Source organism: Haliaeetus albicilla, chromosome 2 (assembly GCF_947461875.1).
Source record: "Haliaeetus albicilla chromosome 2, bHalAlb1.1, whole genome shotgun sequence".
Lineage (NCBI taxonomy): Eukaryota > Metazoa > Chordata > Aves > Accipitriformes > Accipitridae > Haliaeetus > Haliaeetus albicilla.
Window position 1 is genome coordinate 52,643,270 of NC_091484.1, and position 20,706 is coordinate 52,663,975.

A 20,706-nucleotide genomic window follows, 5' to 3' on the forward strand; every position below is an offset into this window, starting at 1 on the left:
ACATGCAGCCACTGTCTTGAGCTGTATTCCCAGATCAGTGCTTCCCCACCTGATTCCTCTCGCTCCTGCTCCCTGTCCCATGCAGCCAGGGCTTGCTGGCACATTTAACTGAGGATTTAACTGACTAGAAGCACATCAGGAAGTTTTCTACTTTTCTACACACTGTTTTCAGGCAACCTACTACTTCATTACAGTGTGACACTGTCAAACATACACAAAATGTAAAGGAGAAGAAAATAGGGCCCTGGTTTTCTGTCTGCCTGAGGACATGCACACACAGGTGGAGACAGTGGCGTGTATGCTGGTGGGATGGATGTAGGAGCCCAAAGAGCTGACTTTAATCTGGACTCCAGCAAGTGTCTTCTGTCTCATTTTTCCATCTCAAACAGGGGAGGTAATGCTATTCATTATCTTGTTTCACCTGAGGAAAAATGTTATCAAGGTTAGTAAGGCACTTACATACAACAGAGACTAGAAAATTCCCACGCCTGCAAATGATCATGAAGAAATGACTGACTCTACTTGTTGCACCAAATGCAGTAGCTAAGGGAGAGGATCACTAATTTTAAAATGACAGTAAAAATACTGACCTATCTCACTTCCTAAGCATGCCTTGGATATCCTCACCAACACAAATGTTCCAATTAAAAAATATATATATATTGGTTGATGTAATTAGGGCCTGTGTTAGAACACACTTCTGTAAGGGAGATGTATGAAGACTTTTTGAGTATTGTACATGTTGATAAATCCAAGGTTTTCTGTATCTGAGCTGCCACTAAATTAATATTCTTTAACTTGCAATGTAATTGTACATAAGCTTGAGTATCCTTCCTTGCTTAGAGCAGATCTGAGCATGGGAAGAGTCAGGTGCAGTTGGAGGTTTTGCAGCAGAGTTCAGGGAACCAGAACCACCCTCTGCAGTAGACAGGAAGACATGTGATCCTGCGGTGGCCACGCTGCTGGCCTGCGTGGATGTCACTGCAAGAGCATCTCCGGTAGGATCAATTCCCCCTTATCACAGAGGCCTCAGAGAAGCACCTGGCTTTGACTTGTCACCTGGGACTCCTCCGCACACCACAGAGGCACCTCACTCCCTGCACACCCTGGCTTGCACAGCCATGAATCTATAAGACATAGCACTGAGAGGCATAAAAAGAGATGTGTTGGGGTGTTTGGGGGTTTTTGGTGTTTTCTACCATGGTATTTTTCTCCAGTTGCCTTTCTGTACCCCTGTGGGTGCCACTAGGTTCTCCTAACTTTAACTGCCTAAAAGTTAGGCAGGGATGCTAATTCACTTCTCTAGGCTCCCGCTGCAGTTGGGACCACCGCGTCCCAGCAAAATCTCATCACGTCTTAAGAGACGGGTCTAACACTGACAGATCAAACCCCCTTTGATTCCTTCTGCTGCCTGGGATGGGAGCTGAGGCTCCTGGGCACCTCACTGCCCCAGCTCAGGCAATTGACTTCCGAGGGCGAAGACGATGGACTGACTCCTGGTGAGTGCTGTGCCCACCTTTGCTAGCCATAACGGCAGGCTGTGCACCCACCAGGCTCTGCATCCTCCAGCCTTGGGGTAGATTCACCTGTACCTTGAATCTCTTGGCCATTTTTAAAAGAAAGAAAATATCAAACTTTGCAACAGCAGAAAATCTAAGCAAGAAAACCTGATCATGTTCATGCATAATAATTACTCTTCAGCAGGGTTATTTTGCATTCTAACTGTTCTTAGTATAGTATCATCACAAAACTCTCTTGGTGTGCTCAGTGTGGAAAGTCAGTTGAGATGCTATAATGATGTCGAAATGAAATGCTGTCAGCGCAAATCCATAAAATGACATAACGGTGTCAGAAATGAAAGGGAATCATATCAGAGTGTGTTCCAGCACCACTCAAAAATTTGTGAGAGGAAAGGGTGCCACAATTTGGGGACAATGTTTGTTATGACAGAAATGCTCAAACAGCTTAAAAGGGAAACCGCGTTTGCCAGCTGCATCATTTTTTAATCCAACAGATTTATCAAGAAGTTGTGCTAATTTCCTCTATAAATATCTCTGTGAGCGGAATGGTGCTTTGTGTTGCAGAAAGTGGTTTTTAAGTAGTCAGAATTCCAGGTTTCTTCTGAAACGGAATAGGAATGTTCATTGCATTGTTTGCTTAAATAAACAGTCATTTCTCTTTTGAGAAGGAAAAACAAAACACTTCTCATCCAGTTATCCTCCTTAAATAAACCCACATCCCCATGTCTGTAATACCATCCTAAACAAAGGACCCTTGAGGCATCACAGGTAGGAAAAATCTATCCCTGTATCTATTTTTTCTACCTTGTAATGGTTACAAGTGCCTAGAAATTCCCACACTCTTTCAGGAAGGATCTGTATTTTGCAGCTGTTCACCTCCCTACCATGTAACGTCATGCTCAGCACCAAAACGTGAGGCAGAAGAAGAAGGAGGGGTGGGGAGCTGGCTTCCAAGGTGGCCTATGTTCACCAACTGGCTGGGCATCAGTCTGCCTGTGGGAAGTGGTGGGTCGTTGCCTTTGCTTTGCCTTGCTGTTTTTTCCTCTTTCCTTCACCTATTAAACTGCCTTCATCTTAACCCAGGAGTTTTCTTGCTTTTGCTCTTCCTATTTCTCCCACCGTCCCACTGGGTAGAGGGAGTGAGCAACCGGCAGCGTGGGTGCTTAGCTGCTGGCTGGGGCCAACCCACCAGGGAGGTGAACTGGCTAGCTGAGTAAAACACTGACCTCCCAAGCTTTGGTAATACTTCGCATTTACCTTAAGTCTGTGACATAGGCTTTGCTAAGCTACCTCAAAACTAAAACTCTTTCTAAATACTGCTAAAAGTCCTCTTTAAAGCCAAGTGCTGCAGGGGACATAGCAAAGGGTGAAATAGCAAGCTGCAAGAACAAGCAGCCAGCCTCATCTGCTGCAGCGCACAGACACAAAACTCCAGCTGGTGGCTCCTATCCCTGCCCCATCCAACGACTAAGCTAGAGAACATCACGGTAAGCTGAGAATTTGCAAGGCTCCGTACTGACCCGACTTGGCTTCTGGGGAAGCCCTCTGGCACCAATGGGAGCAGCCTGACTCCAAAACACTTTTGACTTGATTTGCTAATGGTCATGAATTTGCCATGACCTTCACTATGGTGTCTGAGGCTTAATTACCTTCATTATTAAAAAGGAGTGGTATCACTTCTGTTTGGAGCACTCTGACTTCAGCTTCTCTTGGGACTATACTTGTCCCTGTGTTTGAATACCCATCCATAGTGCTTGGAGTGGTAGCCATGCCAGGGGATGCTCTGGTTACCTACAAGTTTGAAGAGTCAACCATTAAACTCATGGCATATGCACACAGAGAGTGAAACCACTTTTATCTGCTGATTCTCAGTGGATCTCCTGGATTACATGCAGCTACAGTGCTAAATACTCAGACTGTATTATAGATGGTCTGGAAAGTGCTCCTGACAAGTCAAATTCGTACAGCATGCAATGCTTATATTAGCATCCTAAATACTTGAGTTTGACAGTATTCTTAGTTGAAGCAATAGGTCAGGTATGTAGCCACACAGCTGTCCCATGATGTCTCTCCTAGGAGAGAGTGATCCCTCCTCGAGACACTCCCATCTTTCTCCACCTCAGCACTGGAGGCTGAGGATGCTGGCCTAGACTTGAGACCTGGATTTTAGGCAGCCAAAATAAGGTGAGCTGCAAAGACCGTGTTAATGAAGCTTACTGACCAGACTGTGTCCGATGTTCATGGGTAGAACCTTCAAACAAGACAAAAGAGTTTGCCTGAAATTTCAGCTGATGACAAGAATTTTTCTAAGTGCCTGTCCGCTGTAGGGGCTTACACTACATTTGCCAGTGCTTGATTTAAATAACAAAGTAGGTTCTGATTACTTTTTTTCAGCCAAAGTTGTCTTTTAACAAAAAGTAAATTTGGTTATTCAAAAATATTCCATTACTTGATTTGAGAGGCTTTTACCTTCAACTGTCCATACTGAAAAAAAAGACAAAATAGTATGGAAGTCTAAAAAGTCCACACTGGTGTTTTACAACACATTTTCATTCTGTGATGACAAATTTCTTTCATTTCCTTTATACGGAACCAAAGACCTTAAAGAAACACTCAAAGCTGAAGTAAACTATTTAATTTCAGGTCAAGAAAAATGTATGTTTTACATGACCTGAAAAAATTTTCAGAATTTCCGATTTCTACTACATTCAGAATAATTATTGAGTGATCATTCAAAATATGTTTTCAAAAGATCCATCAGACTTTCCAGTGAAATAAAATCCTACCTAAAATGCTTGGGCTTTTTGAAAAGTGGTTACCTCATATCAGCAATGGCTGAAAACAATATTGCTAATTTCAAGGGAAAGATATTTTTCTACAATGATTTTGCAACTTATTTCTGCTATAAAAATGGTGATAAGAAAAATTTCAATTTCATTTCTAAATAGATATTCATGCAGATTGAAACTCCTCAGGAAATCTCTGAAGGTGCTGCTGATTTTGACTAAATAACATTATTCAGATATTTGCAATTTTGACAAAATATTTCCTTTTGACTAGGAATAGGTCATTAGGCTTCCATTTCTGTAAAATACACTCCCCAAAGTAGTAAAGAAAGTGGAAAATCATGTTTCACATTATGGTAAAATGGTGATATGTTTTAAAGCCTTTCGATTAAAATTTTGATTTCTTCAAGGAAGGTTGAATATTCTTTTTTTCCCTGTATAAACAGGATTTTCACTCAAAGAAATTCTCCAAGATCTTCTGTACATTCATATATTTTAAAAGTAAGTCTATTACTATGTCAAATGTGTCTCACTGGAAAAAGCTATTGACTTTTCCATTCTATTGCTTTAATTTTCCACTACTCTTGTATGTTGGAATACTCCAGGTGGGAGCTGCGTGTGCTTCTGATTATGCTGTGTTACACAGCAGGGAAACTTCTTATCTCAGACTGGTTGCCTGGTTGAGAAAAAAACACATTTAAGGTAGTAAACACAGCTGTGGAAGAAGTATTTTCTATTTCCTTGCTGTTTGTTTTAATGTACTAAAATGACATAATTATGGAAGTTTGCAAAAATGCCAAAATGTAAAACACAATAATAATTTGGTCTATGTGTTTCTATTATAGTCTATATGTCTCCAGATATAGCTTTAAACAGTCTAAGAAAATCTTTAGAAATGTCTTTTCTGCTTTATGCTCTGTTTTGCCCCAATAAATAAAATACAGAATTTCAGAGAAAAGGAATTTAAAAGTAATCTTGTGGTTACACTGGTATTAATAAGTGTTCAAATCTTGTTCTTGCCATTTTTCATGCCAGCTTGGAACTTTTGGCTTGAAGATTTGTGTTTCTATTGTTTTCTTTTTGACTCTGTGCAAACACTTTAAAGATAGGAAATTTGCAGATCTGTGGGGGGAAAAAAAAAAAAAGAATAGAGGTTTTGTAAATCCAACCACCGCAACTTCATCTGAAGAAAATGAAATCTGAACTCTGAAAGAGGACAATGCCTTTTACTTATTTTTTTTTCAGCTTGCAAAGAAATAAAGTAATACAATCCCTTTTATTTCCTATTTAAATGAGGCTGAAGCGTTTTCATCTGTGGTGTGTAAAGTCTGCTTTGCAAAGAATAAATTCGGAGCACACATATTGTAAGTGTTTCCCGAGAGCACCAGGCTTATATTGGTTGAGTAAACAGCACTATAGTATTACAATTATAAAAATAAAATGTGCAGAAATATGGGATCGTCACTTTTTTTTTAACACTCCATTACTTTCTGAAGTCTTAGTGGGAAAAGATTAAATGTGAAGCCCTCAATAAGGAGCTCTGCTCCATTCGAGCTGCGACCGTTCTCCATCACCTATTATTTCACCAAAAGAAGAATCATATTTTGATAGAGATCCTAAAACACCTGAAGCCATCTCCCCTGAAATCCTATGTAAGATAACACTAACGACGTCCTGGCCACTTCAGTCTATGGAGGATTTTGTCTTTTATATGGTGATGTGTAAGCACACAAAAGGCTGCATAAAGTTCTTTTGACTGTGGCTGGAAAGACTCGCACTGGCACCAGTGTGCCTTTGGATCACACTGTACCATCTTTTCACTCCATCCACAACTATTATTTCGCTGCCCAGAATTGTTGTAATATGACTGCCTCCCTTCATAATCTCTGCATTTTATCTAGCTTCTTTTCCAAAGCCAGAGAGGATAATTGTCATCTCTTGTATAACACAGCAAAAAGGCCGAGGACAGGCTTTGGGGCGATGGCTTTCTCTGCTCACCAGTCCACCCTGTACCTTCTCCAGACTGTAAGTATGTAGAGGCAAAGAGCAACAGCAAGCATGACAAGGATTTCTGATCTGCCTAAAATCAGTAACAAATGCCAGAGGAAGAAAAGATTTCAAGTCCAACTCTTCGGAGCAGAGTCCTCCAACAAAGCGGGATGGAGAAGAAAGAGGGCAGGGGACAGTATCTAAAGGTTGGGTACTGAAATGGGTGGGCTAAGGCAGAAGCTACAGCTCTGTGGTTCCAGGTATGGAACCAGGAGAGGGAGCATGGGCACACAAAGCATCCATCTACCCCCACTGAAGCCAAGAGGGACCCTTTCTGTTGGTTTTAGCAGGACCTGGATCATGTTGGTGGTTTGTATCAGGTGGGTTCCCCATAGAGACTGGGGAAAAGGAAGGGGCAGCCAGGCACACCTTGTTGTAAAGAGCTCTAGGGTTAACTGCTGGTCCTTCAAGTGATGAAGAGTCCCAAGCCCAAATCCAGGCATTGTCATGCACCCATTTCTATCAAAGAGGGATTCTGAAATCAGGGTGATGGCTCATTAACCATGAGGGGTTTATTTGGCAGCACGTGAGGAAAAAAAGTGGGATTTTTTTATGAAACTGACAAAAAGATTACTGCAGATATACAGATTTGAAGGCCAGAACAGCAATCATTTGCTCTGATTTCCTGCACAGCACAAGCCATACAACCTAATTTGGTCATGTCTGCATCAGTCGTTCATTCTCTGCTTGATCTGAAGATCTCCCTTGAAAAGGCAGGCATCTTCATGAAAAACTACAAGTCATGCAGAAACCACCGTAACCTTTTGGGGTTTCTTCCAAAGGTTAATTTACCCTTTTTGAAAGAGGAAAGAAAAAAAAGATAAAACATGTCTTATTTCTAATCCAAATGTATTTTCAATAAATATCTTTAATGAAAATTCTTTTCCTTCTGTAAATATTCACCCAGGTGGTACTTTACCTCAAAATACATGCCCGCCTTGAAGTCTCTTGAGAAAAAACACCTTCTTTCTCATTCCCAAACCAAGGCTTTTTCCTAATAATAAAAGAACTAGCAGGCTCTCAGAAGCACAAATGATACAGCCCCAAGAGCTATTTTTCAGTCACTGACTAGAGAACATTGTGATGAAGAAATCTGAGCTGAAGAAGAAAATAACCTCCATTTTTCCAATAAATGAAGATCTTCACAGGAATGTAGAATGAATCTTAAAGCAGAGCATCTTGATGCTTCTTGCAGCAGGGCCTCTTTCAAGGACAAAGATGTAATTTAAACATGGAGACCAGAAAAAGAAGAAAAGTCTTTTCCTCTACGCTTATGAATATGATGGTGACCTTACAGAGCCCCTTGAAGAGACAGCACTGACAACGCAGCCAGTGACATCCAGCTTCCCTGCAGGGCTGCTCACAGCTGCAGGCTGGATTGTGAAAGATGAAGGAGGAGAAGGTTCCCCTGTGCTGCATAGGAAAATTTTAGGAGACCAAGTTTGGATTGTGGCAGCGTACGTTTTAGTGAAGGACATAAAAGCTAAGGCAGAAGATGAAATAAAATAATATAGCCCTGGAATTGCAGTCACAGGGAAAGTCTAGCATATATTTATTTAAAAAATAAGGCTAAGCTATAACTGAGGAACTGAACGTCAGGTGGGTTGTATGACAGATGCAAGTTATTAAGTCCTTTCATAGATATTATCTACCTCTAGCTAGCATATATACTGTCGGTGAGTATACATTGATAAACCTAATAGGCGAGGCCAGACAGACTACGTAACATAAGCAATAAGGACAGGACCATATGACGAGACGTGCTTTTGCTATTTTGATCTTTAACCTGCAAGGTCTCCTGGCCCCTTGTTCAGTGTCACTTCTCGTATTCACTGCTCCAGCAGCCTAATTGCTGTGGTTTATTTCTGCATCCATTCCTATGGTTTAATGCTGCCTGATTCGAGCTGATTGCACAGGCATGCTAAGCTCGCACTAAACTTCGCATTAGCTAAACAGGAGTTTCCGAGAGTTTTTCCTAAGGCTGCCATCATCCGCAAATCCTTCAAGGTCTAAATTATAGAAGTTTGGCTGACCTCTGTAGGATAACAACATATTAGATCATTATTCAAAGAGGAAGATTGCAAGCTTAATTCCTGAGTTTTGTAGGGGAAAATCCACGTGCTGCATTGCATGAGGGCCCCCGCGGGCGGGCTTCCCCGAGCCCCTCCGCCAGCAGCCCTGCCCTGCCCTGCCCTGCCCCGCTCCGCTCAAAACACACCAAAGGGCCTGAAGAGCTACGCCTCAAATTCTTTGACCGGTCATCTTTTAACAGGGATGTCAGAGATCTGGGAAAGCATTCCTGCGGCATTGGGATGCAAAGGGATTTATCTCACATCTGAAGTCCCGCAGAGAGGCAGCGACCCTGCTCCTATCTGAGAGGCTGAGAAGTGAGTTACGGCTGAAGGAGATGTGACAGGCGGGAGAGAATAAGCAGAGTGAATGGCTGTACTGGAGATGAATCAACCCTCTTCCTCAAGGAGCAACTGCCTTTGGCTACTTGGAGCTAAAAGCTACAGTAATAAATTTTAAGGCCTGAAAAGATCATTACAGTCATCCAGCCCAGCTGCCCACTCATCCAGGATGCTGAATTTCCTGAAGTCGTTCCCTCCTGCCCCTCCTGCCGCCACAGCTGAGGTCCTTCCCTCCTCTGCTTTTGGTCGGAGGCCCTTCCCAGCGTGGCACGGCCACCACCACCGCCCCGATCGCCGTGCCAGAGCTCTGCGGCACCCTCTCCGTGGCACCGCAGCTGGGCAGCGAGGGCAGCTACGGCAAGTGTTTTCTCAGGAGTGTTTCTGGCAAGGGGAGCTTTTACATCCAGGCCTCCGGTGGCGCAGGCTCGCGCTCTGCGTCAGAGCAGCACCTCCAGGAGCAGTTCTGCCCATGCAGCTCCAGGTCCGTGCTCAAACGCCTGTAATGGAAACCTCAGGCAACTGCACAGGGAGCCATGCTCCTGCAGCTCTTGCTGCTGACCCAAACTGCAGATCTGAAGATGGCTCCATCTGGTTTGTGTCTTGTCTTTCTCGGAAACCGCTGGGCCTCACATCAGTCAAAGTACCTACAGCTCCTGGAATAACAATGCCCAGCTCCCTGGGGAGAAGTTGCGTTTTCTGATGACGTTTCTCTGCTGGCCTCCAGGACCTCAGAAAGAGGCTGGTGTTACACCGCGATGGAACCACATGGGCTGGGAATGGGAAAAAAGACTGGGATGGGCTTTCCCTGAAACATCCCGCCCAGCCCAAAGCAGATCTCCTTATTTATAAACATGGGTCAAGTCCACGTCAAGCCCTTGAATCGATGGACAACGGGAGCTCCCCATCAGCCCCATGAGCTCATGTGGACAGAGCTCCAAAAGGGAAGGGAATGGGTGAGTTCATTGAGTATTTCCCAGTCTAGAGGGGCAGGCCCCAGCTCGACTGTGACTGCCAGGCAGTGCCCTGCCTTGGGAAGGTTGTGATGCATCAGGAAACAGCTAAGCAACCCCCCAGTGACCCTGGCAGGCACACCCCGAGAAAGGAGGGAAGGGGGGCTGCAGGCAGGAGTCTTGCGTCTCTAGGAATCTCTTAACATCATCTTGTCCCACACATTCGGCTCAGTCCGCTACAGCTGACGCTAACAAGGAGCCCTGGCTCCTCCTTTCAGTCATGTCGGTGCAATGTGGGGGCAATAGGTGCAAGTGCAAGCTCCTTGTGTCAGCTCCCTGGCAAGTAAAAGAGACAGCCACAATTTGCCCTAAAAAGCAAATTCTAATTCTTGACATTGTACGTCATGGGTTTTATGCGCAGTGCAATTTACAGGCCAGAGGAGCGAGGCCAGCAGAGCCCAGGCTGCGGCCAACCCCAGCAGTGAGTCCATCAGCCGTGGAAATGCCGAAGTGACAGGTTCGCTTCGTTAACTAGAGGCCCGGCGTTTCCTGGGCACGCTCAAGCAACTGGAAAAGAAAAGGCTGTTCCAGGGGTGGGAGACGACCGGAGCCTAGAGATCACTTTGGAATGGAGGGCAAAAGCAACGCCTACCCCAGTGCTTGAGAGGCCAGACAGGCTTCGATCCCGAAGTCACATGTGCATCCTACCATCAACACGAATGGTGACCTTCAGAGGAACACAAAACCTCCTTGTCTTTTGGAGTTCTCCAAAGCGGAGCATGTCATGCTTAGGTGGAGAAGTGCCCATTTTCCTGTCCCTGAACTGGCTATACCCACAGCCGGTGGCTCTGCAGAAAGCCACTGAAATTCGAGCAAAACAGCCTAGATTCTTCCCTGGGTTTTCTGTCACGTTTATTTCTCCTCCCCTTCTCCCAAATGTTGGGTTTTTTCCAAAATCCCTTTCCTGCATTTTTCCCTTTTATCACTACCCTGTGAATATCTTTCTGGGTAGTTCACTAGCCCTCCCCACTGGATTGCCGCTAGCTTTTGCCCACACTGAACATGACAAGCTTTTTACTTTGGAGCAGATGTAATTTTTTTGCCCAGCCTTAGGCAAGAATACAAGGACTTTCAGTCCCTTTGCCTCTTCATTCCGAAAATACTCCCCTAGGTAAACAAGTCCTAAGCCTAAGACGATGCACTGGAGCGCCAGGAAAGCCCTCAGTTGTCGAAGTTGTTTGGAAATCACCATTTTCTGATGCTGTAAAACAAGAGTTAATCCGTGTTTCCACTGTGGAGGGCTGTTTGGGATTTTTTTTTTTTTAAGAAGGGAAAAAAATGCCTTTCATTCTTCGCCAGCAATTTCCATGGAAATAACGTTTCCAGCAAAAACTCGGTGCCCGAACGAGAGTATTTTATGCAGAAAGTGAAAGATTTTCTCTGAACAACTGCAAGATTTCATCCAAAAGTCTGAGAGGCTTCATCTGACATGTTTCGCTCCTTGGCTGAAACAAAGCACGGCCGAGCGGGAGCGGAGGGAGAACCCCCTGCAAATGCCCCCCCGCCCCGGTCCCCCGGTCTCCGGGCGGGCCTGGCGCGGAGGGTTCGGCCCGCGGGGATGCTCCCGAGCCAGGACCGGGGCAGGGCGGGGCGGCCGGCGGGTACCGGCCGAGACGGCAGCGCCCCGTCCCGCCGCGGGGCTCGCTCGGGGGGCCCCGCCGCTGCCTCCGCGGCAGCCCGTCCCGGCGCGGGCGGCGGGAACAATCGCCGCGTTGTCCGGCCGCGGCCGCCGGCCCGGCGGCTCCCGCGCCCCGGTCCCCGTGCCCTGCGGGGAGAGCGCTGGCGGGGCCGCCCGGCTCCGCGCCCGCCGCCGCCGCTCAGTCTGGCCCCGGCGGGGGCGGGGGCGGCGGCGGCGGCGGCGGCGGCGGCGGGGAGCGGGGGGGGGGGGGGGCGCGGAGGGCGGGGGGGGGGGGAGCGGGCGGCGCGCAGGTAGCGCGGCGGCGCTGCGCCCCGCGCGGCCACGCCGTGGCGCTCTTGTCACGGGCACGGCCGCCGCGCGCCTCCGACGTGTCCGCGGCCGCGGCGCCCCCGCGCCCTGCGCGCCCCGACCGGCTGCAAGCGCCGGGCGGGCGCACACGCACACGCGCACCCCCACCCCGTCCGCGGCTTAGCGGGGCTTGGGCCCGAGAGGGCCGCGGCTGGAGGCGGGGGCCCCGGGCAGCCGCTCAGGCGGGGCGGCGGGCATGTGCCGGTAAACAATGACCGTATTGTGAAATAGAAAACAGACTCCGGCTCCCTCTGAAACGCTCGCTCCCCACCGGATGTGTTAAATAAAAACCGCTGGGGGAAAAAAACAGCAGAAAGTCAAGAAAATCGGGTTCGGGCTGGGAAGGACGAGGGGCAGGAAACCCGCAGACGGGCGGATTTCTGTGCCCTCAGCCCGGTGATCCTCGCACGGGCTGCGACGGCCGCGGGTGCCTTCCAAAAAAATCCGCGGTGGTATCTGCTGGATTTCCCTCGCCCTCTTTTTTTTTTTTAATTTAATATCAAAAGTTTTGTTGGTCCTGTGTCGTGTGTGTGCGTGTGTGTGTCCCCGCCGCCTTGCCACTGAATAAAACAAGAGCAAACTTTCTCTGCTGCAGGAAACCGATCCAGATTTCCCCGGTGAGCTGCAGGAACGGCTTGGCCGGCACCCGCCGCGGCTCCGGACGCTGCCGGGGCCGGGTGCGATACCAGCGCCCAGGTCCTCTCCTGTTTTCTCCCTTCAAACGGCACCTTCCTGCCCGGACGTGTTGAAGTGCAGTGCCCTGGAATTTATGACACAAATGGGCTTTCCCCCCACCCTCTCCCCCTCTTCATCTGTTTAAAATCTCTACCGTCCCTTCCAACTGGATGCAAATTGGGAGCTTTAATAAACTTACTTCCCCCCCTCCCCAGTCGTAAACATACATCCCTCTCCGGTTCCTCTCTTTAGAAAAAAAATAGGGGGGGGGGGGGAGGCATTTCCAATGGATTTAAGTAAGTGATTCATATAATGAAATGCTAAGGGATTTGTTTAATGCGATTTTATATGAGCTGTGGACATTTCCAAAGCAAACAATAAGTTCAAGTACAACATGCACGGTTGTGTTACAAGTGTTACCCAGCTGGCTAGGAGATCTTCGGTGAGCAAACAGGCTAAATCTGGAGAGTAAACAACTTCAGAAAAATCTACAACTCCAGGTCACTGAATACAGCCTTTTTATTTGTTTTCCTTAGTGTCTAGTAAAATCTGATCCATTTCTTTGCAACGCTGCTGTAAAATCACCAGGGTCGGGGCATCACCAGCCCGCGGTTCGCCCCGGCCCGGCCGCTGAGCCCATCGCCTGGGACTTGGGTGCATTGACGGGCGCCGAAAACCGGGTGCTGCTGGTCGGGGTGCTGCGGGGGCCACGGGACGGGGACACACACCCCCGCGCAGCGCCACCCCCTTCTGGGGGGCTGTCACCCGTGAAGTGGGCTCTTGCGACGGCCTCCAAGCGGCGAAGCCCCGCGGCGGCCTGCCAGACGTCCTGCCCATGCGTAAGGGTGTCCCGAGCTCCCCTCGTGACGGGGATCTGGCCCTGGGACCAGGTGGCGAGCATCGTCACGGGGCGGCGAGGAGCGGCCACGCGTGGGGCTGAGCGGCCACGGCCGCACCTGGGGGGGCGCCGGCGCTGGCGGGGGGGGCGGGGGTTCTCCGCCCACGGGCGTCGTGCCACAGCCAGGTCGCCTTTCGCGACACCGGCGGGGGGGTGCCCCTAGGCCGTGTGGTGCCACCAGTGGCCCCAGCAGCTCCCCCACACCCCCGCGCAGGGCGTCCTGCCGGGAGCCTCCCGCCTGGCTCCGGGCCGTGCTCGGGTCTTCGACGCAGGAAATGATGTAACTAAAATTCAAGATTTGGGGGGGGGGGGTAATATGATTTACTTTATTTAACGCGGAGGTCCCGGCCGGCGTCCCCCGGAGAGGGGGCACGATCCGAGCGAAACAACCCCGACTAGACGCGACTGGTTATCGCCGCCGGATCAGAAATCGCGTCGGGAACCGGCAGCGCCCGGTGCGTTGCTCCCAAGCCAGCAGCGTAGCCGAGAGGGACCGGACGGCAAATCCGAGCGGCGTGGCTGCGGCCCTCCCCCGCGGGGCTGCGGGCTGGGGCTGCGGGCTGGAGCTGCGGGGGCACCGGGCTGCGCGCCCGCGGGGCGGCGGGGCCGGCCGAGACCCCTCGCCGGCTGCGGGGGGGGCGCGGGGGGAGCCGGAAACCTCCCGATCGCGACGCTCCGGCTCGGAGATCGCTGTTGGTATTCTCTTTAAAAGAGCCTGAATGGGACTTTTTTTTTTTTTTTTTTTTAAGCCAAAGCTTTGTTGTGCTAAACTAGTTGGACGAGTTAGGGTGTCGCTGCTCCCGATTGCTCTGGCCAATGGAACCCGATCCACCCTGCTGTGCGTAAGAGCGCAATTAAGGATTTAACCAAGCCTATGCTGCGCCCCAGCCAGCAGTCTGCCGGAGACAGACACAGCGCCGCAGCCTCCTCCCCCAGACATGTCTGCTTAGACCCGAGCAGCCCCAGCAGCCAGCCCCAGCCAGCCGCCGGCTCCGAGCTATGACAGGAGTATTTGACAGAAGGGTCCCCAACATCAGATCCGGCGACTTCCAGGCTCCTTTCCAGACGGCCGCAGCCATGCACCACCCGTCCCAGGAATCTCCCACTTTACCCGAGTCCTCGGCTACGGATTCCGACTACTACAGCCCGGCGGGGGGAGCCCCGCACGGCTACTGCTCGCCTACCTCGGCTTCCTACGGCAAAGCGCTCAACCCTTACCAGTATCAGTACCACGGCATGAACGGATCTGCCGGGAACTATCCTGCCAAAGCCTACGCAGACTACAGCTACGCCAGCCCCTACCACCAGTACAGCGGGGCTTACAACCGCGTACAGAGCTCCGCCAGCCAGCCAGGTGAGAGCCGGGGCCGGGGGCGTGCGGGAGCTTCCGCGGCGGGGGGGAGGCTGGGAGAGCGCAGATCCCGGCCCCGTGGACCGCGGGGACGCAGCTTTCCCCGATCCACGGGGAGAAACAAATTTTTAAAAAAATTAAAGGGAAAAAAATTTAAAAGGAAAACTAAAGAAAGTGTAAACAAAACAAACAAACAAAAAAAGGTGGAAAGCTTGTCTAGTTTTCCCGACCAGCCCGCACGGTCCGAAGCACGAATCCTAGCACTAGTGCTTTAGAGAAGCGAACGTCGGTCAGCTGCCCCGGGCCCCCACGGCTGCCTCCCTCCTCCTTCCCCCCGCAGGAAGAGGGGGGAAAAATAGCCAAGCCTTGTTGCGTGTCTCAAACTCAGGTTCGCGGTGGCAAAGAAAGTTTCCTTCCCCCTGTGCTGGAGGGGCGGGGGAGGAGACTGGGAGGGGGAGCGCAGCCGTGGCGGGGCTGCGAAGCCGGGAGGGATTTTTCACCAGAAAGCGCCGCGGTTTTAGCGCTTTCCATGTACTTCTTTGTAAGTTGTTGGGGGGGGGGGGGGGGGGAGGACAGGGGAAAAAAATAATAAGCAAGCCCGTAGCCAAGCCAAGCGGCTGGGGCTCGGCTGGGACGAGTGCGGCCGCGGTGGCGCTTGGGGACTCGCCGGCGGCGGCGGGGGGAAGGCGCGGGCGTGCGGGGGAAGCGGTCGGTGCTCCTGGGCAGGTCTCGGCTCCGGGCCGGCCTCTTCCCAGCAGGGCTCCAATAATCCTCCTCGTTCCCGCGGCGGGCGCGCATGCCCCGCGCTCCCGCCCGCGCAGCGCTGCGCGCCCGGCGCCGCCGCCGCCCTCCGCCGACGATGCCCGGGGCGGTCGCGGAGGCGGAGGAGGGCCGGCGGTGGCCAAGGCCCGGCGGTGGCCAAGGCCCGGCGGCCCGGCGCGGAGGGAGCGGGACGGCCTCCCCACCCCACCCCCCCGCCTCACCGCGGGGAGCCGGCGGAGGGTGCGCGGGGCCGCCGCTCGGCGGCGGCAGCCCCGGGGGGAGCCGCGGGGGCCCGTCGGGCCGGCGCCGCTGCCTGGCCCGGCCCGGCCCGCGGGCGAGAGGCGTCCGCCGGCGGCGCAGGCTGCGCGGCGCGGAGCGGAGCCGCGTCCCGCGCCTTAACGTCTGCGTCTGTGTCTCTCTCCCGCCCTTGCGCCCGTGCAGAGAAGGAGGTGGCGGAGCCCGAGGTGAGGATGGTGAACGGCAAACCAAAGAAAGTGCGCAAACCCCGGACTATTTATTCCAGCTTTCAGCTGGCGGCGTTGCAGAGGAGGTTTCAGAAGACCCAGTACCTCGCCCTGCCCGAGCGGGCCGAGCTGGCCGCCTCCCTGGGGCTCACGCAGACACAGGTACCGCGCTCGGCTCGGCTCGGCTCGGCTCGGCCGGGCCGCGCTCGGCCAGGAGGGCCGCCCCCCCGGCGCGGCGCGGCGCGGCGGGAGGGGCCGGATCGGGCCCCGCGGAGGGGCCGGGAGGGTGGCGGGAAGCGGGTCCCTCGCAGCCGCGGAGCGCCGGCTTGCCAGGCGGGCATTAATGGTGTCGGTTTCCCTCCGCCCTCCCTCTTTCCTCCCCTCTCCTCTCCTCCCGCCCCCCTCCCAGGTGAAAATTTGGTTTCAGAATAAAAGATCCAAGATCAAGAAGATCATGAAGAACGGGGAGATGCCCCCGGAGCACAGCCCCAGCTCCAGCGACCCCATGGCCTGCAACTCTCCACAGTCGCCGGCGGTTTGGGAACCTCAGGGCTCGTCCCGCTCCCTCAGCCACCATGCCCACGCGCACGCTCACCCTCCAAACTCCAACCCGTCCCCTGCATCCAGCTACCTGGAGAGCTCCGCTTCCTGGTACCCCGCTGCCAACTCCATCAACTCCCACCTCCAACCCCACGGCTCCCTACAGCACCCGTTAGCGCTGGCCTCTGGGACAATTTATTAGAGTCTGACCCTTCTTTTTTTTTTTTTTTTTTTTTTTTGTTGTTCCTTGGACTCCTGTGTTTTACTGTTAAGGAATAATAACGAAAGGAATGCATATGGGGGATTTTTAAAGGGAAAAGAAACAAACAAAAAGATTAAAATGTGTAAAGCTTGTGCATGTAACTTATTGCATTTCAAAGGAAACCCTTTTTTATACAATACGGACATTTTTTGGCTCAGCTGTGGACACTATCAATGGTGCCTTGAAATCTATGACCTCAACTTTTCCAGAGACTTTTTTTCAATGTTATTTTAACCCTGTAAATAATTGTAGATAGAGGAATTAAACTGTATATTCTGAATAAAATAAAATTATTTCGACCACGAGAAACGTTTCCAAATTACCCCTTCTTCTATTAATAAGAGGGGGGGCAAAAAAAATAACGCCAGTTTGCTTGCAGAGAGCGAGCGAGGAAAGAGGGATTTTTGAGGGGCCCGATCCTGGGAGCTCACATTCGGTCGCCATGCCGTGCCACCGGAGCCGGGGCGTGTTGGCAGGATCTGTCCCTTGTAGGTCCCCATGGGCGAGCCGAGGGGCGGCGATGCTCTCTCCCCGCTGGAAAAAGGGCTTTTGCAAGACCGTGTACACCTTATCGCACAGTGATTTAAGCTGAAGCGAAAGCTGCCCATCCTGACGCTAGAAAGCAAATATCTCGCCTTAAGCCGCCCTGAATCCTTTCCTGAGAGCAATTAGCGTCGAGAGCTGCACACTCCACAGCCCATCAGTCGCCCGTGTGCGCTCGGCTAATTACACAAATTACGTTTCCGTCAAAGGGAGCCACTAAATATGAGAAAAGGATAAAATGAGGGCCCCGCTCCCCTTCCTCCTGGTAAAAGCCTGCGGCGGCTCCAGCTGAAGGAGGGACTTTGCAGAGGTACTTTTTTTTTTTTCTTTTTTTAAATCTCTTCTCTACACGATTTAGGGAAAAAGCCGGGTGGCGGAGCCTCTGCGAGCGCTGCCCGGTGCCGGAGGCACGGCTTCGGCCAGGTGGCCGCGGCGGCGCCCGCGGCCGCGCAGCACTCAGCTGGCGGCACACACGGAGCGTGGGCCCCTCTCCCAGCAGAAACCCCGGGCTTTCCCCGGCAGCAACCGGCCCGCGGGGCCCCCACGGCGGCGCACGTTCCCGTGGGCCCCCCCCCCCGCCTCTCCCCGGCCGTCACGGGGTGGGAGGGGGGAGCGGGGAGCCGCGCTGGGAATTCACGGCCGTGCGGGGTGAGGCAGCAGCGGCGAATGTGACAAAGGCGTCCCTTGAAGGATCCCCGAGATAGAAAATTACCCCCTGCCACCCGAGGACGGCGGGGGGAGCGCTGGCAGGGCTGGGAGCGAGGCCTGAAAAGGCACGCTCCTGCCCTGGGGTGCACTTACCTGTCTCTAGTCTTCCTCCCCGCTGCCCTCCCCCTCCTTTCTTCTCCCTCCGCTCCTGCCTGCCATGTTTTGTGCGTGTGCGTGAGTGTGAGTGCGCGTGTTTTCTCCCCGAAGAAAGAAGCCCGGGGTTGCTGTTTTGTAACAGGTTTGGGGGTTGGTAAATGGCTTGCAGTACAATAGACCAGCTTGTTGGGTAAAGCTGCTCCCTGCACGCCGGGAAGGGCTGCGTGGGTGCCGGAGACAGGGCGGCGGGGGCTGCCGCCGGCTGCCCACCCCTGCCCGCTGCCGGCTAGCGGGCCGCCCTGCCGCCGGTGCCCCGCCGCTCCCCGCGTCCTCGCAGCGGCTCTGGGCACCGGCTCCTGCTCATTTCACCCGCAAGGTTTCGGGGATTTTCCGCGACTCTGGGGCTGCTGAAAAGCTCGGCTTTGTCTCTTCTGCTAACTTCCACCCCCTGCAAAAAAGCAGCCCGGCCTTTTCATTTTCTTCCGTTCTTTTCCTCGTTTCCCGCTAGACAAGCATTAATTTTTTTTTTTCAACCTGCATTAAGAGATTCTCCCCTCCCCGAGGTCCCTTCCCTTTGCAGAAAGGCCCGGACACAAGAGCTGGAGGTCTGTTTCCCAGGTCGGTCCACCCACCCTTTTCTTTGAGGAGCTGCCGCGGGGCTGTTTGTTTGGTTACGGTAACCTGCAGGGGCCGGGAGGGCTCCGGCGGACAGCGCAGGAACAGCTCCGGGGAGGCGGGATGCCGGCAGGCAGGATGCCGGGCAGGGATGAGAATTCACTCTGCCGGCGCTGGCCGGGCAGCCTGGGCTCCGGCGGCTCTGGCACCGCTCTCCTCTGCGGGCCAGCCGAGTCAGCTCCGCTCGGTTTCCACGCCGGTCCCTCTCCCTGCTGAATTTCTCCTCCTCCCGGCTCGGGGTGGTGGTGGGCAGGTCGGGGAGAGCCTGGCACCCCTTCCCGGGAGAGGGTAGCCAGGCCCGGTTAGGCAATGCCCCTCGCCGAGGCTCCCCGTCGCCGTGGCCCCGACCCCAACGCGCACCCAGGGTCTCCAGCCGCCCGCCCCTCCGTCAGAGCCCCGGGCTGAGGGGGATGCTCCCATCCCCGTACGCACAGGCAGGCGCACCCCGGCGCCTCTCCCCGCCCGGGCGCACCCCCGGGGCTCCGGCGGCGGTCGGAGGGAGCCTGGCTTGTCCGGGCCTCCCCCCTTGCCTCCCCGGGAAAGGGATGGGATGAACTGTCCTTTGTCTGACGCTGGGTTTGGGCTCGGCGGATTGCTGGCTCGGGGCTTTTTTTTTTTTTTTTTTTTTCTATTTTCCTCCCCCTCTCTCTTCCCCTCCCTTCCCTTTTCCTGGCGGCCACTTCCATGTGGAGCCGGGGCAGCTCGGGGAGCCGAGAGGAGCCACATTCCTGTGGGTGCAGAGCCGGCTCCAGGGCTGAGCCACAGGGCCTGACACACACACACAGACACACAGAGCTGCCTGCAGCCCCAGCTGCCCCAGATCGAGAGCTCCTGACACTGCCCTCACCCCTGGGGCTCTCCCACCCACAGCAGATCCATCCCCACACACACACACACACACACACGCACTGCGCTCGCCCCCGGACGGGGCGCACACGCACACCCCCCACACCCAGACACACACACACAGAGCTGACTGCCCGCCACCCCCACCTACGGACACCGGGGGAACACCTCCCCCCGCTCCCCCAAAGAGCCCCCCCCCCGCCCCCGCTGCTCCCTGCCCGGGCACCTCCGCACCGCTCGGCGGGGAAGAGCCTCCATCCGGGGGAGGGCTGCCTCCTCGCTAAGCCACCCGGTTTCCCTCCCCCTCTTCCCTGGGGAAGGAAAAAACCACCCCCTCCAACCTGTCACCGCGTCAAGGCAGCCCGCTCGTCAGGCATTTCTCTCGCCCCCTTCGGTCTCCCCCATAAATTCATCCCCCCGCGGCGCGCGCTGCCTGCGCGGGCCTCCGGGCGCTGCCCGCTCCGCCGCCGGCAGCGCTGTGTCCCCAACGTGCGCCGCACATGTGGCATCGATTAAAGGTTTCTACCACGCGATTTGGCGACTGACAGACTTTAGGTGGCTCGGTCGTGGATCACGGCAAGGAGAGCTATTGCTGCAGGAAAGTCGGGGTTGGGGGGAGAAGCCCCTCTTCTCGCTCTCAGTCATTTGAGCGGTTGCCTGCAGTAACGCAATAACCTGTTTTATAGGTCAGACAAGAGCCGTGAAAATCGGAGCGGCGGAGTTTACGTTAAGCCTCCCTTTCTCTCTCCCCCCTTTTTTTTTTAGGGAGAATCTGTGTTACATCAATTAAATCTTTCTGCTCTTTGTTCGGCGGTGCGTCTGTTCACATGCCATTTGGGAGGATAAGCAATGGTTTATCTGCCAGGAATACAGACCCGATAAACCCCGACACTCACACCCCCCCCCCCCCAGGGTGTCTCTGTGAACACCTTCCAGGGACACGACCTTCAAGGCCGCGGCCAAAACTCCCAGGCGCCCTCGCCTCCTTATTTCCCTTTAGGTGAGGGCCCGGGGAGCCGGGCCCGGCCAGAAGCCGCGACTGATTCAGCACTTGGCAAGGAGGAGCCCGGGGATGGCTCCTCGCTCTCCTCCCGCTGCTGCCTGCCCCTCGGCTTTGCCGGAG

The 20,706-nt window shown here is 53.2% G+C and overlaps 1 protein-coding gene across 1 annotated transcript; it reads left to right on the top strand.

Annotated features, from left to right (window-relative positions):
* Positions 1–13,678: 13,678 nt before the first annotated feature.
* Positions 13,679–17,024, top strand: DLX5 (distal-less homeobox 5). The gene is made up of 3 exons (XM_069774652.1): positions 13,679–14,690; positions 15,891–16,075; positions 16,323–17,024. Exons 1-3 carry the CDS (start codon positions 14,336–14,338, stop codon positions 16,653–16,655), a joined length of 873 nt encoding a protein of 290 aa, XP_069630753.1. The 5' UTR covers positions 13,679–14,335; the 3' UTR covers positions 16,656–17,024.
* Positions 17,025–20,706: the final 3,682 nt, after the last annotated feature.